Source organism: Squalius cephalus, assembly GCF_949319135.1.
Source record: "Squalius cephalus genome assembly, chromosome: 20".
Classification (NCBI taxonomy): Eukaryota; Metazoa; Chordata; class Actinopteri; order Cypriniformes; family Leuciscidae; genus Squalius; species Squalius cephalus.
Genome location: NC_137141.1, coordinates 18,918,804 through 18,936,945, shown reverse-complemented (window position 1 = coordinate 18,936,945; position 18,142 = coordinate 18,918,804). Strand labels below are relative to the sequence as shown.

Sequence of the window (18,142 nt, the reverse complement as noted above, 5' to 3'; positions counted from 1 at the left end):
ATTCTAAAAAGACAATCCTGCAAAGCTTGTATACAACCAAATCACAAGTAAATAATCAGAAAAATGACTAAATTGTGGTCTCTTCTCTCACAATGTGGTCCAAAATTGTTTTTTAATTTCTGTATTCTTATTGTGCATATAAAATTATATTTTAATTACTTTTATTTATTTAAATATATATATATATATATATATATATATATATATATATATATATATAGTTGTGATCGAAATTATTCAACCCCCATTGCAAATCAGGTTTATTGGCAAAATGTACAGACTTTCAGGTGTTTGCAATGAACAAATCAAACTAAAGTAATTGTATGTATGCAGTATGCTTCATTCTTGTTCCTCCAGACATACCGCTGATCCATAGGGTCGAAAAGTTCCAGTTTTGTTTCATCGCCTCACAGAACAGAATCCCATAACTTCTGTGGCTTATTTATATGATTTCGAACAAATTGGAGCTGACTTTTCTTGTGCTTTTGGGTCAATATTGGTGAATGTCTTGGAGTTCTGGCATGGAAACCGCATGCGTTTAGTATGTGCCTTACTACCTGTTGCCATCAAGTCTTGCTCCAGGTCTTTTGCTGTCACTTGAGGGTTTTTCTGAACCTGTCTTCTCAGAAATCTGGTCTCAGAAAATATAACCACTGTTCCTTTAACTTTGAGCTTGCAAACTATGCTTCCAACGGTGTCTCTAGGAACATTTTAGTGCATTCGCTTTTTGTATCCTGTTCCTTGTTTGTGATGGTGATGATATCTTCTCTTGACTTAGCCATATTAGTAACATGCAGTCAAACATGACACTCAACAAACCTAGTTAGTTCAGATATTTCATGTGTTCTAGCCCAAGCACACCTGGTGCAACTAATAAAGTTCTTGATTAGTTGCATCACGTGTGCTTGAGACAACACCTGTTTTGCAGATTTGTGCTGTTGTGAGGGATTTTATTCAAGGGGTTGAATAATTTTGAGACTGCAGAAGTCTTCAAAGTTGCATTTTCAGTTGAATTTGGGGAAACCACATAGCTGAGCTATTTCAGTTACTTTTGTTTGATTTGTTCATCGCAAACAGCTTGAAAAAGTCTGTGAATTTTGCCAACAAACCTGATTTGCAATAACGTTCTGTCGTTCAAAGGTTTAAGCTTTTTTTGGAAATGAATACTTTTATCCAGCAAGGATGCATTAAATTGATCAAAAGTTCAAGTTTTAATCATTTTTTATTATAACTTTCAAAATTATGAAATTTTGAACTTTTGATCAATTTAATGATACATTTTTGATCAATTTTCAATACATACTACCATTCATGATACTTTTATTCTCCAATAATGCATTAAATTGATCAAAAATCAATCGCAGCGTTAGGTCTGGCAGGTCACATCAGTCAAGCTCGCTTACCCTAATTAATTACCCTCCTCCATCCCCAGCTCCTCCTCTCATCCAGTCAGGACTTGGCCTTCTGATATTCCTCTTCGATTCAGACTCATTTCTCTTGAATCATGTTGTACATTACATTATTGAACATTAATGATTTCTGCAATACATTTATGTTGGTTCTGTTCTGTTTACCCTAAGGGGGGTTATTGCTGCTGTCCCTTCTCTTGTCCTTGCTAGGCTGCAGGGAGTTCTTCCCAGAACAGAACCATACCACCAATCCAAACTGTATGCTAATTTTCAATCATCTTTGATGATAGTGGTCCTGACAGAAGTTGTATATGAAATTGCATTAAGCATTAAATTGCATTAAGCAAAAAAAAAAAAAAAAAATTCTAATACTAATACTAATTTGAACTTATCCAGCTCTTTTAACATTACTTCACTCATTTATTTTCTCTTTTTCTTGCATTGTTACAGGAGATCGCAGTGGCTGAACCTTCACCATCTTCCTCTCAGACGCGTATGAAGCGAGTCGACTTTGTGTCCGGTGTGTTGATGTTTGACGATCTCAGAGATGAGGGTGCAAAGAATGGAGGTTCTGGCAGTGAAGGAAGCCCGCGCAGTAGTGAGGGAAGTCCGGAGGGCGCTGCGTCTACCCTACTCGCCCCCGCCCACCGGGACCACGACCAGGAAGAGGGCTCACGTACGCTGGTGCTTGTGTCTGCTGGTAACGGGCAAGTCTCACCTGGAGACGGGCAGGGAACACTCGCCGCATTGACACCGCAGGGAGAGCGGCCCATACCAGAGGAATCCGAACCCGGGACTCTTTCCTCTGTTATTAGGTCTGAGCCCAGACCTATCATCATGACATCTGCAGCTGTAATCACCAGCGGTTCTTGCTCGCCGCCTTTCACCAAGGTGGAGCGCACTTTCATCCACATTGCTGAGACTACACATCTCAATGTCATGACAGCCAGACATCGCCCGCCTGGACTGGATGAGTTGATACCTAAGTGTGAGGTGACGGGTGGAGAGAAAGAGGAGAGGGAAGGGGTCAGTGAACGAGAGCAAAAGGAGAGCAATAGAGAGAGGATTACAGTAGAACGGGAAGAGGATGAGAGGAAAAAAGAAGAAAGTGAAGCTGAAAATGGCAGACAGGCTGAAGAAAAAGTAAATAAAAGTGGCAGAGAGGAAGCAGAGACTGTGTTTTTAGCTGAGTCACATGACCAGCCAGAGACTACAGCCATTGAGGAGGAAGTCTCCAGAGAAACCAAAATGGAAGTCGGACCAGAAGGTCTCGTGCCAGAAGTCGACCTGCAAAGGGAACAGGAGCAGGAAGAGTGTCAATCTCCGACCCCTGAACAAAACAGAGATACAGAGGTGGAGGATGAGAAGGACATGTCTCCACCGGAGGGAGAGTCACCCAATAGAAAGCCACTCCCACAGAGGCAGAGCCGTATTCCTGTTCTTATGTCGGAGGAGGAAATGGGCTCAGACAAGTCATCGCAGAGTCAGGAGCAGTTGCAGCGAACTCGCAAAAGCCGACAACAACAGCTGGCCCGCTTTGTTCTGGAGCGCAAACAAACACATCTGATTCGTTCTCGCTCCGCCTCCTCGCCCTCCCCTACACTCTCAACCACCGCATCTGAGGATGAAACCCACCAATCAGACGACTCTAAGAGAGGAGAGAGAGGAGCAGATGGGAGAATTAGGAGCAGAATCCCTCGACCAGTCACACCCATCAGGGGGTCTTCTGACCAACTGGGGGGCACGACCCTCCTGCAAACCCAGAGATCTGTGTCTTTCATTCAATACAGGTTGGTGGAACAGAATTGCAATTTAGAAGTCATTCATTTGAATCTACACTACCAGTTAAATGTTTGAACACACTGAATTTCACTGGATTTACGTTTTTTTAGTGTCTTATAAACCTTTCCATCTAAAGGCCTATGGATATGTGTTTGTGATGTATATATCAGTCAAATATAAAATGTGCCTGCCAGAACCGATAGACTTGTGGGCAGTGCAGTTTGAATCCCATCTCGTGGTCCACTATACACGATATAATGAAGGAAAAAATGGCAAAAATAAATTTTTTATAAATTAAATAAATATATATGTAACAAAATGATGTGTATATATATACATATATATTTTTGTATTATTTTTTTAAGCTGGTCCACTATACACGATATAATGAAGGAAAAAATGGCGAAAATAATTTTTTTATAAATTAAATAAATATATATGTAACAAAATGATGTGTATATATATACATATATATTTTTGTATTATTTTTTTAAGCTGGACCTTTTTTTTTATTTTACTCCCTAACGATAAATATATATAACATAATAATTATTAGCTATAGTTTTATGATTCTCTCCAGGTTTAACAGTACTCTCTAATTGTGGGTTATAACGTACAGAAAGTAAAACATTTAAAGGATATAAAAAAATACAAACTGTATATAAAAATATACAAAATATATAGCTGCCTTTATATTTTAGGACAGAGGCATCATCACATTTGGATGTCTGTTTATAAAATCGACTTACTTTCGTGAAATTTCTTGCTCGTAATGTGAAATGTAAAATTGTGAAAACTGAACCTCAGATTTAGCTTGGCACTTTTACTGACAAACTATGTAAGGAAAATTATACAGACTATCCTATAATAGCTCTGAGTGATATGACTCATTCTTTCCTCTCTCCAACAGAACCAAAAGTTCTGTCAATCCCAGGATTCAAAAGTCTGCAAGTCTGCACACAAATATCCATCAGCAGCCACCTAAACCTCAGCTCCGCCCCTCAAAAACACTTCCACCCCGTCCTCCATCTTCAGGCCCCTCACAGGGAAGTCGGACCGCCACACGTACTATTACTCGTACCTTAACTCTTAATTCCACTCGAAGCATTAGCTCCTCCCCGCGGAGCCACGCCACCTCTCGCACCGACAGCCCCTCGCCTCAGCGCATTCGCCGACAGCCTATAGCCAATGAAACGCAACGACAGCCCCAGCAGCCCAGACCTCCTTGCCCGTCGCAGTCCAAATCCAAACCTCAGGACTCCACCCCCAAAAAGAGCAAAACCCACCCATCAACCTCATCTCAAAAAGCGAAGAAAGACTCACCGGACTCAAAGACTACAACGAGATAATTACACTGCATTGAAGGACTTCATTCCTCCAGATGATCTTCATCCTCAGCATCATCATCATCATCACAATCAACAGTGTTGGACTGCACCTCTCACAACACACAACAGATTCAACCAAACATGTTCGTTATTCAGCCAAGTGACTGCAGCAGCTACTGAAATACCTCTGATGAGGAGAACCTCTGACATTCATTCACACAGTGAGTGTACAAAACTGTGTGAGGGGAGGGCGAGTTGTCATTAATGAAGTGTGTTGGACTGATGAACACACTTCATATGCCTTAAACCTGCAAAGGAAATAATTGCTGCCATCACAACAAAGCTTCCACAGGCTCTATCCTTCTGTCCATGGCGTTAATGTCACTATCATGTTCAATAATACAATCAATCCCATTGTACAAGTTAGAATCGGGTTTTGCTGCAGCTTTAAAGCTTTTAAATGCATTACTGTACATGCCATTTATTTTATTTGAATATCACTTCCCCAACTGTTTTTGACTAACATCACAATATCAGAAACTGGAAAAAAGATAGCTTTATTTAAACTTACAAAAACCTAAAATGTATCAAAAGTCCCAAATTGTCTAGTTGGTGTTTGGGACAGCCTCAAGTCAATTACTGTGTGCTAAAATTTGTATTTATCTCAAACATAATTATAATAATCATATGCACCTAGACTGGGTAGTTCTGTGCAGAATATACTGGGGGGAAAATGTCATATGGTACATAAATCTGGTATTAATACCTAAATGTAATCTTGATGACTAATGTTGCTGCTACAGTTTGATGTCAATCATATAATCATCTTGGCCCCGCCCACTGTATGCGTTTCTCTCTCTGATCAATCCATCCGTGACACTCGTCTGCTAAATTTACTTATAACCGGATCCCGGACCAGCGGTATGCATTTGGAAATGCTCGTTCTGTTTATCGTCTTTTGCAAAACTGTAGATAATGTAAGCAGTACTTTTGAAAAACAAATTTATATTTTTGTTCCAAACAAAAGATGAATGGATGAAAATAGGATTAACTTAGTTGCATTTTTCTCAGTCTCAGACTGATCTGTATGCAACTTTTGCAGTTCAAAGAACACTGGAGGAAGCTGAGTGAAGGTCAAAGAGAACATCAAAGCTTCTCAAAAATCACACACACCAAGGAGAATAAAGCAGCAGGAACCAATAATGTGTGTTAAAGCAGCATGTCTGGAGTGTGTAAATGTACTCTAGGATGTTATTTTTTATGCAGTACTGTTACTCCCGAGTGTGTACAGCATGTGTTCAAAGGCCGGTAATCTGACGTGGAGTTTAAATGATTAAGGTGCTATAAGAGTTTTCCTTCATGCCTGCTCTAGTCATTGGTGTTTTTCCCCATCCTGTGCTTGGAATAAAACCCAAATATTCATGAAGAGTGTCAAATCAGCTGAGGAGAAAAATGTCCCTAGTGCACACTAGCCAGTGTTATTTGTGAGTTAACTTAAAGGGAGTGCTTGATTTGAACCATGCCCCACTGCAAAACCATTGCATGCTGTTGTTTGGATGAAATAAAAGGAAAATACTTTCTGCTGTATGTTCCAGAATGTTCCATCGGCAGAGAACTTTGAAGACTCTCTCTGCTCTTAATACAGACAAGATATGAGGAAAGACATCTCCTCGTGGTTGGTCATCTCTTTTCAGAGTGTCGCTTTAAGAGAATATGCATGAATGTGTTTCATGAATCATGATTGACTAACTTATACTAAGGAGCAACCTTTCTGAGTTATACAATTTAAAATTATTACAAATTATCAATGATGCCATTCAATAAACGCAAGTTTCATCACTGTTTCAGTTGATGGTTTTGTATCTTTTTCTTTTCTTTTCAGAAAAGAATAGTGGATGTTCTGCATAGGGAATCTGCATGTCCTGGCTGTTGTGAAAGTGAGAGTGAATTGAGAATCATCTGCACAAGAATTAAGCAATAACAGAGAAGCCAGAACACTATGTAATCACATCATTTTTGATTTTAGTGTCCTTCAGACTAGTGCAAGCATTACTAGTTCAAGATGTTTCTGTTAACCATTCCCTAAAAATCATTAATAATGGTGGGGAAACAATAGGCTAGCAATAAGGTTCAAAAGTCTGGGCTGCATTTATTCATTCAAAAATACAATAAAACCAGTAATATTGTAATATTTTCTATTTGAAGATATTTTAAATTGTACTTTATTCCTGTGATGGTAAAGCTGAATTCCCAGCAGCCATTACCAGTCTTCTGTGTGCATACCTCATACCGATCTAAGCTGCATCATCTAATTTTATAATAAATGTCAAATAGTACAGTTGACAACATTATGTAATCGCATCTGATCTTTGTGTCCCTCAGACTGGTTCAAGGATCACAGCCAGAAATTGTTGGATCTGTTAACCTTTTTTAACCAACACCAACATTCATTCACTGAAAATGTCATTTTAAAGTCTAATCTCTGGACAGAACAACCTTTTCAAGCACAAACAGTTGTTAAAATGGGATTGGGGCAAAAAGAAACTTGTAAACATTGTCTAATCTTGCCTCTACAGGTTTGGATTCCGTCTGGTAGTTGAGAAATGAAAGCTTTAGCGTAAGTTCTGCCAGGAAGACTCAATCAGCACGTCACGTATTACCTCACTTCTAACCAATCATGTGCTAACACTCGCAGTATAAAAGATTGGTAGCATTTGTCTGAGTTTGCAGATGCTGACGCTGCCAATTACCTCCATCCTCCCCAACCACCACCAAGATGGTCCCTTCCACTTCATCCTCCCCACCACCACCAGGATGGTCCCTTCCTTTACCTCCAGGGGGTCGGCTGCACCCCTGCCTTCGTCTTCAGGCAGGATATGCTGCTCCCGCTACCCTCGCATTGCGCGCTAAGGACGGGGCCTACGCCAAAGAACTTTATAAATGTATGCTTGCTGGGCTGTTAATAAATATACGCTTGTTATATCAATTTATCTCCCGAGTCTTTCTGGTAGAACTGCAGATTAATAGGTTTTTTGTATAGTCAAACATGGGATCACTGATTCTTTACTTGGTCAGTTTATGTTGATGAAGTGGTTTTGTGTAATAATTTGATTGTATAATACCTGTCAGTGGTCATTACAGTGATTGCAAGTTAACTGTTCATCATCATATTCCAGCCTGATTACTCTGATTGGGATTTCTTTTCTACAGCGAATTCCTGTGGTTAAATGTCTCTCTCGGTTTCCTGTGAGGATTTTACAGAAAAAGCTCTAACTCTAAATTCTGATTGTGCTTGGTGTTGTATATCATGACAGAGACATTGTACTGTACATTATACTGTAGGGTAAACGGATGGATAGTGAGCAGAAATGACTGGGGAAAAAAAGTTACTCAACAGCCAAAAACAGCATATCTCTCTATGACTGAAGGAGGCAGAGAGGGAGGAAAGATGAAGGGAGTTTGGGGAGGGACTTCATTTAGCCTTTATTTGAAGTACTGTTCATTGTTATCCTCCAATATCCTTCTGTCTGTTTTGACTCTGCTTGTTGAAGCTCTTCACCATCACGGCACTCTACAAAGATCATCCACCCACTTCAATAGTCAAGCTGAAGAAGAGGTGAGTGTCTTTTCCATCTTGGATGTTTTTTGTTTGTTTTTATCATTGATGGAATAGTATCAAAGTGCTTTTAAAAGCACAAAAACACAAAAATGATCATTTATTGAATAAAAATCAACATCTTCACAATGGACCATTTTTAAGAAAATATTCTTTTTGTTTTAAGTCCTGACTGGAAGCTGAAAGTGTTGATTAATGCGAGGATTTTTTGTTGTTGATGAGAGGATAAGCAACTGGACAATCGAAACATTAAAAAAACGAATACATATTTGCAGTGTCTGTCATTATAAATAATGGAATGAAACCATTTACATCGAACAACTACTATTCTAAACTTTAATCAAATGTGTTCAGCTGGTGTGTGTCCCAACAGCTGTTCTCAGCATTCAAACAGAGTTCTGTACCCCCTGCGGTCCATTGCCTGCTATGAGGCTAATGTAGGGTGAAGGAATGGACTTCAAAAGAGTTCATGCTTCACAGAGTCCAACAACCCATTAGTTTATTACAGAATAATTGAAATGGTCTGTGATGAAGTTGTATCACAAACATGTCTCAACGATTTACTAATTGATTTATAATAAAATTATTTGTCTCTCTATCTCTCTATATAGTCAATGATGTAACCTATATTTGGGATTAGAGGGGGATGTTTTAAGAATGCTTCAAGCAATGATCCTTGCTCTGAATTGATCTTACAAATATCTATTAATAAATATTATTTTAACCCTTAAATGCATACCTCGGGTCTTTAATGACCCGGGACGTAATTCACTGACCTCCCCCTCATTCATCTTTTTAAAGATAGACATTAACCTTCTTAGTATTCTTTAATCAATTCGTTATAAACAATATAACAAGAAAAAAAAATATAAAATAAAAAAAGGATGCCTGTTTTCTAACGACCCGAGGTGTGTAACACTGTAAGTATAATTTTTTTCTGCAAAACAATCATTTAATCTTTGATGACTGAATAAGTGCAATTCACTTTTATTCCACAAGGTGGCAATGTCTGATACACAATGATGAAGTGACTTTTCACTCATAGTTACCGCAGGCAGAAAACAAAAGAATAGGAAGTGTCATCTGCAAAACTTGAAAAAATGGCTCAGCGATTTACTGTAGAGCAAGTACTGAATGCAATCAAATATGTGTCACTGTCACTTGATGGTGGATCTGGTGAAGATGCTGTCAGCGATCAAAATATTGATTTTGAAGATGTTAGTTTTAAGAATATGAGACAGATGCTGAATGTACTGGGAAATGAGCTCTGATGAGGACAGTGGTGATGGTATAAAACATCTGCTCAAACTGAACCTTTCCTAGATCCAAAAGGTAACAAAATATGCTTTATTTTATATAAGGAGAGTTTAATATCATCGTGACAGGTAGAGATTTGCCCATGATTGAATATAGATCCGGGTCGATAAAGACCCAAATATGTAATAATGATTGGCGAAACATTCATGCATTTAAGGGTTAAAAAAGTTATTATTGTAATTATTACACACACATAAATGTATATATAAATAAATATACACAAATGTTTGGGGTTAGTGAATTATTGTTATGTTTTTGTAAAATGTCTCTATAACTATTTTATTTTAAGATGTAAGTTAATTTATTCCTGTGATGGCAAAGCTGAATTTTCAGCATTATTACCGTCACAGTGTCACATGATCCTTCAGAAATCATATGCTGATTTGCTGATCAAGAAACATTTGTTGTTTTTATCAATGTTGAAAACATTGTACTGCCTAATATTTTTGTAGAAACCACAATACATTTTTTTTTCATGATTCTTTGATGAATAGAAATTTCAGCAGCATTCATTTGCAACAGAAATCTGTTGTATCATTTAAGTGCCTTTACTGTCACTTTTGATCAATTTAATGCATCCTTGCTGAATAAAATTATTATTATTATTATTATTATTATTATTATTATTAATCTCACTGATTCCAAACTTTTCAAATAACATGAACCTTTATTCAGTTATAACATATTGATGTTTAATTGTCTGAGATTCCAGGTGACAATGAAGTTTGACAGTATTCTGGACAAAGCAGATGGGTTTGGCCGTTACCAGATTGCACTGGCCTTGCTGCTGTTCATACCTCGCATCACTATCCCATGTCACTTCCTGCTGAACAATTTTATAGCCGCCATCCCGTCTCATCACTGCAACATCAGCTCTCTGGTTGCTGACGGGATCCTTGGGAATCTGAGTCGAGAAGAGAGACTGACTGTCAGTATTCCTGTACAGGAGGATGGGACTCCTGCTTCCTGTCACATGTTCTCGTATCCTCAGTTCCACCTGCTGATGAACTCCTCCAACAGCACAGCACTTCCTGTAGTGGAGTGTCAGAATGGATGGGAGTATGACAACAGCACATTCATCAGCACTCTCGCCACACAGGTAAAGTCTCATGGCGGTGTATACCATAGATCCTTCTCTGCCCTCTCACCACTCACAGTTTTTTTCCTGTTTCTCTCTCTTTAATTTCTCAATCAGTTTGATTTAGTTTGTGACAAGAGGGGACTGGCCAAAACATCAGTCACCATATTTTTTTTGGGCGTCATGGCTGGAGCTGTGTTCTTTGGAGTGCTCTGTGATAAGTAAAAAAACAATATCCTCCTTTAATAATCTTTCTGCAGTGTGATATAATAACACAGAGAGATAGTTTAATGAAACATTTCATATTATTATGAATGCAGTATTAATGCTCTGAAGGGTCATTGCTCATGTACAGTATGTGTTGTTTTCAGGTATGGCCGTAGGAGCATGTTGCTGGTGTCCTATGTGTTATCTATAGTGTTCAGTGTTGCTAGTGCTTTCTCAAGCACCTACATCATGTTTGCTGCCTTCCGCTTCCTGACTGGATTGGCATTGTCGGGAATCGTCAACATATCTGTTGGACTCAGTAGGTCTTCTCTGAAACCCAACTGACTTAATTCTTCTTTGCTCTGTATTTTTCCTCTCCATTGTATCCCTTCCTAGGACTCAGAGACATTAAGACGTTTGTCCAGTCTGAACACTTTAGGGTCCAAAATGAAAATTATCGGACATTATCGGATAAGTGAATTGAGCTGGATGATGACACTCCTGTAGAGCTGTTTTATAGCTGAATCAAATTTGTCATGAAGCTGCTTTAAAACTATCTGTATTGAATATATGTAACGGAGATTATCTACTCTGTCTGAAGATGCGTAATAGCGCCCTCTACCCTATAACAGTGGAAGCGTTGTCTCATAAATGACGAAAAATTTCGTCAACGGCAAGGAAAGAGTTAATGATTACATTTGATCTGTTCTGCAGGTATTGAGTGGGTGGACACTGAGCACCGTACATTTATGGGGGTGTTCGGCAGTATTTCCTGGAGTTTAGGCAACATGCTGCTGGCTGGTTTTGCCTATCTGGTCACTGATTGGAGGATGCTGATTATTACTGTCACTTCTCCTCTTCTTCTTGCAACAGCAACCTGGTGGTAGGGGAACACCATTATATCCTGAGTCTTCCTCACAGTCAGGGCCTGTTTGTAAGGTCATGACATGTTTTTCCTCTGCTGGAAAGATTTGTCTGTTTTTCATGAATTACATTTTTTCATTAAATTATTTTTAATTAAATGCAATTAAATTCATGAACAAAATGTCTTCACTGTCACTTTTGATCAATTTAATGCATTTCTTTCAAAAACATAAAAAAATGAATGTTTCCAAACTTTTGACAGGGACTGCACACACACACACATATATATATATATATATATATATATATATATATATATATATATATATATATATATATATATATATATATTAGGGATGCAACAATACAGTTAGCCCACGGTTCAATACATACCTCGGTTTTTTAACCACGGTTTTCGGTTCGGTTCGGTTCTGATGGCTTGACACATAATAGTGTTTTTTTGTTATTCTGTGCTTAGGCAATAGGAACAGTAAGAGGTTAAGGAGAAAAAAAATAAAAACGATTTATTGCAATACTCCTTTATTTTACTTAAAAGCTAAGCAAAGTCCACTAGTTCTTAGTGTATTGTATAATATACAATTAACACTGACATCTCTTTACCTCAGAGCGTCCGTTAACTGAATGTCACCTGAAAATCCGATAACATCAGCAATTTTCATTCAAGCAGCTGATTTCTGTGAATGAATGTAAAACTAAATGTATATTGCAGCACAGGGTGAAGTCAGTATATACATTAACGACGATTTGAGACAAATAAATGTACATTTAATGTAAAACTATATAGATGGCATTCTGTGGCGCGGCAGGATTTTGAACACGGTCCTGATCCGAAAGGCGCCGACGGTGTGTGTAGCGCTACGTACACTCATAGAGAATAATGTTTTCGAATTTAAAAGACGTGGCGCTGCGCGTCCGGTGTGCGACCCCTTTAAATTGACCATTTCAAATAAACATATTTGTGCCTTCAGACAGTGATATTGGGTGATGGCGCCGCAGATGTGCAGTCATGTTGGAAGTGTCTCCGTTTGAGTAGGCTACACGTGTAAAACAATGCTTGCACACAGTTATTTTTATTGTTTACCGTTTTTTCTTCCTCGGCACTATACTCAACGGCAAAACCGAAATGTCCCCACACCACGGATTTGAAAGACGCCGGCGCTTCCTCGTACTGTAGCCTCACTTCATCGCCGCTCGCCATGTTAAAGTGTGGAATGATGGTTAAGCGCCCCCTAAATTTAGAGCATATTGAATATTTACTCGCGGGGAATTTCCTTATCAGCTTGTAGACTTACAGGCACACACAAACAGTCAATTCGGAGAGAAATAAAACGCACATAAATTATTTAAACGTAAAACCGAAAAAACCGCAATTCACAAGCGCGTATTGAACCGTGGATGTCGTACCGAACGGTTCAATATTATATTGAGAATTGTGGCATCCCTAATATATATATATATATATACACTCACCTAAAGGATTATTAGGAACACCTGTTCAATTTCTCATTAATGCAATTATCTAATCAACCAATCACATGGCAGTTGCTTCAATGCATTTAGGGGTGTGGTCCTGGTCATCTCCTGAACTCCAAACTGAATGTCAGAATGGGAAAGAAAGGTGATTTAAGCAATTTTGAGCGTGGCATGGTTGTTGGTGCCAGACGAGCCTGTCTGAGTATTTCACAATCTGCTCAGTTACTGGGATTTTCACGCACAACCATTTCTAGGGTTTACAAAGAATGGTGTGAAAAGGGAAAAACATCCAGTATGCATCAGTCCTGTGGGCGAAAATGCCTTGTTGATGCTAGAGGTCAGAGGAGAATGGGCCGACTGATTCAAGCTGATAGAAGAGCAACTTTGACTGAAATAACCACTCGTTACAACCGAGGTATGCAGCAAAGCATTTGTGAAGCCACAACACGCACAACCTTGAGGCGGATGGGCTACAACAGCAGAAGACCCCACCGGGTACCACTCATCTCCACTACAAATAGGAAAAAGAGGCTACAATTTGCACGAGCACACCAAAATTGGACAGTTGAAGACTGGAAAAATGTTGCCTGGTCTGATGAGTCTCGATTTCTGTTGAGACATTCAGATGGTAGAGTCAGAATTTGGCGTAAACAGAATGAGAACATGGATCCATCATGCCTTGTTACCAATGTGCAGGCTGGTGGTGTAATGGTGTGGGGGATGTTTTCTTGGCACACTTTAGGCCCCTTAGTGCCAATTGGGCATCGTTTAAATGCCACGGCCTACCTGAGCATTGTTTCTGACCATGTCCATCCCTTTATGACCACCATGTACCCATCCTCTGATGGCTACTTCCAGCAGGATAATGCACCATGTCACAAAGCTCGAATCATTTCAAATTGGTTTCTTGAACATGACAATGAGTTCACTGTACTAAAATGGCCCCCACAGTCACCAGATCTCAACCCAATAGAGCATCTTTGGGATGTGGTGGAACGGGAGCTTCGTGCCCTGGATGTGCATCCCACAAATCTCCATCAACTGCAAGATGCTATCCTATCAATATGGGCCAACATTTCTAAAGAATGCTTTCAGCACCTTGTTGAATCAATGCCACGTAGAATTAATGCAGTTCTGAAGGCGAAAGGGGGTCAAACACAGTATTAGTATGGTGTTCCTAATAATCCTTTAGGTGAGTGTATATTGGTTATTACTTTAGAGAGATTGGTTAATACTTTAACAGGTGGATCCCTGAATCAGCACGATGGCTAATAGCCAATGGAGAGGCAGAAACAGCATACAAGTATCTGCAAAAGTGTGCTAATTTTAACAAAAGACGAGACTTCAGTTCTAGAGTCAAGCCAGAGGTAAACAGGGTTTCATTTGCCATCTATGTTTGCCATCATTTAGATATTTGCAAAGAACTTATTTCAACAGTAACACCATTATTTCTGTTTCTATCTCAGTCTCTGTCCACTGTAGCAACTATGGATCAACAGGGTCACAGTTACACTTACTTAGACCTAGTCAAAACCCCACAGCTGAGGAGACTCACACTCTTTACTGGAATAGTGTGGTAGGTTTTTGTGTGTGTACTAATTTAAGTATTTTATTTTAGATTTGATGAAAGTGCCTCTTTTTAGTGAATATATGGAAGCAATGAGGATACGTTCATCTTCCCTTTTTGTAGGTATGGAGTTTCTTCTACGTACTACGGCATCAGCTTAAACATCACCAGCTTTGGGCTTGATTTTTACCTGACGCACTTCATTTATGCAGCCATAGAGGTGCCGGCAAAAATCCTCATCTACTTAAGTCTCAACAAGGTCGGCCGTAGAGTCACTCAGAGCGGGACACTGGTGCTCACAGGATTTTGCATACTCATCAACATCATCACACCTACAGGTTGAACACCTTTAGTTGCAAGTACGCTTTAAATCAGTGGTTCTCATCAAAAAATAGTTCCACGACTATGGTTCCAATAGGGTTAAGGTTAAGATACCAAAGTTGGATACCAAGATACCAAATTTCTCAATACATACGCTTTTAAAGGGGGTGAGAAAACACTTGATAATGATGTCAAAAGCCATACAGCAGCCAAGCTATTAATTTTGATACAAATCATAGAAACTGGCCAAATCTGTAGATGCCAACATGGAATGATTATCCATCCTTGAAAAGGACAAAATTATACTAATACATTGTCAATTGCGCTCGCTCCTGTTGCATGTCCTCAAACTGGCAACCCGCGTGAGTGTCGGGTCTGAGGAGGAGGGGGCGGGGGACACAACACTCTCCATTATTTTGAATTTGGTCTGCAGTACCCATTTCAACCCCTAGCTGTCAATCTACATCCTGCACCTTTAAACACAGGTACACTCACAACAAGGACAGACATAGTTTATCATGACCACAGTTCTTTTTGTATGGTGAATTATTTGCCTTCGAAACCACTGAAATGCATATCTTAAGATATTGCAGGTATATTAAGAAATTGAAATGCTTAATTTCAAGGACATTTTCTTTTTAAGGACAAATTTTGATACTGTTTTGAGTCGCACTGTGGATCCATCATAAAATCTAATCTTAAAGAACCACTGCTTTGCCCAAAACAGTTTTGCCCATCTTTTATGAATGGCATAGTATGACGTGATTTGGTTGCGTGGTGATTTTCTATGACCTCTTCTGTGTGAATGTCTGTGGGTTTAGAATTCTGGACTTTTCGGACTGTGATTGCAGTGTTGGGTAAAGGACTTTCAGAAGCTTCGTTCACAACTGTATTCCTTTACACCACTGAGCTCTATCCTACAGTCATGAGGTTAGAATCTACCATGTCCCTTTTCGAATTATTAAGCACTCTCGTTTTTGAAAATGCTTCTGTTATCTCCCTTTCACGTCTATAGGCAGAATGGGCTTGGCTACACCAGTTTTATGGCACGTTTGGGTGCATCCATTTCTCCTCTCATCATGCTCTTAGAAGACAAGTGGACGCTCCTCCCTGAGGTCATTTTCTGCACATTGGCCATCTTTTCTGGTCTCATCGCTTGGCTTCTCCCTGAAACAAACAACGCAAGATTGCCAGAAACAATAGAAGATATTGAAGAGATGAGGTATAAGAAAACGAAATGACAGCAAATACAAGACAAAATGTTTTCAGCTTTAGTTTGTTGTATTGTATTCTGTTTGTTTTTCTCATTTTTAAATTCACAATCATTTGCTTTATTATTGCAGAAAGAAACCTGTCTATTTCACAACAGAGGATCAGAGAAACATTCCTTTAAAGTTGCCCATCTCTACAGACACTACGCAATGATATGCAAATCACTTCAAAAGCACAAATCATAGTAACAAGTCTCATAAGCTGTACTTGATATCCCACCTTTTGTATATAAAACTTGAGTCATGGTATACTGTTTTACTTACGTCTAGGAATTGAGAAATCTAGATTCAGTCTTTTTTGCCCATGCATTACCTATCTTTATATACATATTTAGTTAATCTCTTTCTTTTTAAAGAGGACCTATTATGTTTTATTTTACATTTTCAACTTTCTTTAGTGTATAATGTTCCTGTTTGAGCAGGAAAAAGGTCAAAGTTACAGAGCACAAAGTCCACTCCATAGGGAGCTGATCTCTATATCAGGAAGCATTGTTTCTGAACTCTCTGAAATGCTTTGTTGTAGTCTTTCTTCCAGAAACATACACGTCACAGTATCCCTCATTTAAATAATTCTTGCCCAAGTCATATGCAAAAAAGGGGAGGCCTGGTTGAGTTGTGTTAGTGTGTTGAAACTTGCTGTTATAGTAAGGGGCGTGGCATTTCTGAAATAGCTGAAGCGGTTGACCAATCACAACACACTGGTCCAGCTGACCAATCAGAGCACATTACGCTTTTCAGAAGGAGGGGCTTTATAGAGATATGAACTAAACAGAGCAATACAGACAGACTGGAAAACCAGGTGCTGCAACAATGTAAAATATGTGAAGAATAATGTGTTTTTTGAACTTTCAAGCATGAAAACCTTTTCTTGGAGACCCCAAAAACAAAATCCAGACTTTGAAAAAGGGCACAATATGGCATCTTTAAGTCGGTTTCCCAGCACCATGGACAGCACCCACTCAGACCAGGATTAGTATCTGGACTCTGTGTGACAAACAGCACCCTGGATAGCTCCACATTTTCCAGAGTCTGACTTCTGTTAGTTAATGAGCTGTGGAAGTGGCAACACTCTCATGTAATTGACAACTGCCACCAAAAACCAGTACATCACACATATTATCTTCATAAGTTATTATACAGAGTGAACACAGCTCATGTATCCATATTTATCATTAAAAAAACATACTGTGTATCATTCAGTCTTCTTCATAAAATGAAGGTGCACACCTGTCATTAAAACAACAACAACAACAAAAAAAAACATTTTTGTTCGTTATCTAAACTTTATAACAAGTGATACTGCTATAAATATGAAATTATAGAGAAAAGACCTGAATGCAAGCAGACAGGCCAAACATGCACCCAACTGTATGCAGTTGTTTAATTAGATTGTATTCAATTCTAATGTTCCTGGCAGGGAGTGAGATCGGATATTGTGTTTTTCACACCTATAGCTTTCTGCACTTGAAAAACTTTGATGAAGCTTTGCTGGACCTGAACATAATTTATGTAAGTTTCTGTTGCTACATGTTCAGTCCTTCTAATAATGGTATGGTCACAGAACCTCTAGATGGCAGTAGTGACAGAGAAAGAGTAATCATTCTTTACATGTGGCTTACAGTGCTGTCAAAAGAGATCATAATAGGCAAGCACTGTATAATGTACACTAGGCTACTGTTCAAAAGTAGTAGTATTATTTGAAAGAAATTCATACTTTTATTTATGCTTTAAATTGATAAAAAGTGACAGTAAAGAATCTCATACATTATGATTTCTATTTCAAATGAATGCTGTTCTTTCGAATTTTTGAAAGTTATCACGGTTTCCACAAAATTATTAAGCAGCAAAAATATTAACATTTTCAACATTGACAATAATAATATGAAAT

General features: G+C 38.8%; 2 protein-coding genes across 8 annotated transcripts in view; both read left to right on the top strand.

The window, feature by feature from the left end:
* Positions 1-7,470, top strand: part of ttbk1b (tau tubulin kinase 1b) — a 32,814-nt gene extending 25,344 nt beyond the window's left edge. For 2 of the 4 annotated variants that reach the window (XM_079852863.1, XM_079852862.1), the window contains 2 exons: positions 1,860-3,199; positions 4,102-6,365. In XM_079852863.1, coding sequence (XP_079708989.1) covers positions 1,860-3,199; positions 4,102-4,540 — 1,779 coding nt within the window. In that variant the 3' untranslated portion in view covers positions 4,541-6,365. Of the gene's footprint in view, positions 1-1,859; positions 3,200-4,101; positions 6,366-6,401; positions 6,457-7,095; positions 7,137-7,249 lie in introns of those variants that run through there. The other 2 variants (XR_013819371.1, XR_013819372.1) reach the window with 2 other exon arrangements.
* A 582-nt stretch (positions 7,471-8,052) lies between these two features.
* Positions 8,053-16,481, top strand: slc22a7b.4 (solute carrier family 22 member 7b, tandem duplicate 4). 4 transcript variants are annotated; one of them, XM_079852653.1, is made up of 11 exons: positions 8,053-8,135; positions 10,165-10,551; positions 10,648-10,751; positions 10,902-11,056; positions 11,452-11,620; positions 14,339-14,462; positions 14,562-14,671; positions 14,786-15,000; positions 15,805-15,913; positions 15,999-16,205; positions 16,331-16,481. In XM_079852653.1, exons 2-11 carry the CDS (start codon positions 10,171-10,173, stop codon positions 16,374-16,376), a joined length of 1,620 nt encoding a protein of 539 aa, XP_079708779.1. In that variant the 5' UTR covers positions 8,053-8,135; positions 10,165-10,170; the 3' UTR covers positions 16,377-16,481. The 4 variants fall into 4 exon arrangements, with proteins under 4 accessions (XP_079708779.1, XP_079708780.1, XP_079708781.1 ...); XM_079852654.1 differs by having other exon boundaries at positions 10,158-10,551; XM_079852655.1 differs by having other exon boundaries at positions 8,053-8,141.
* Positions 16,482-18,142: the final 1,661 nt, after the last annotated feature.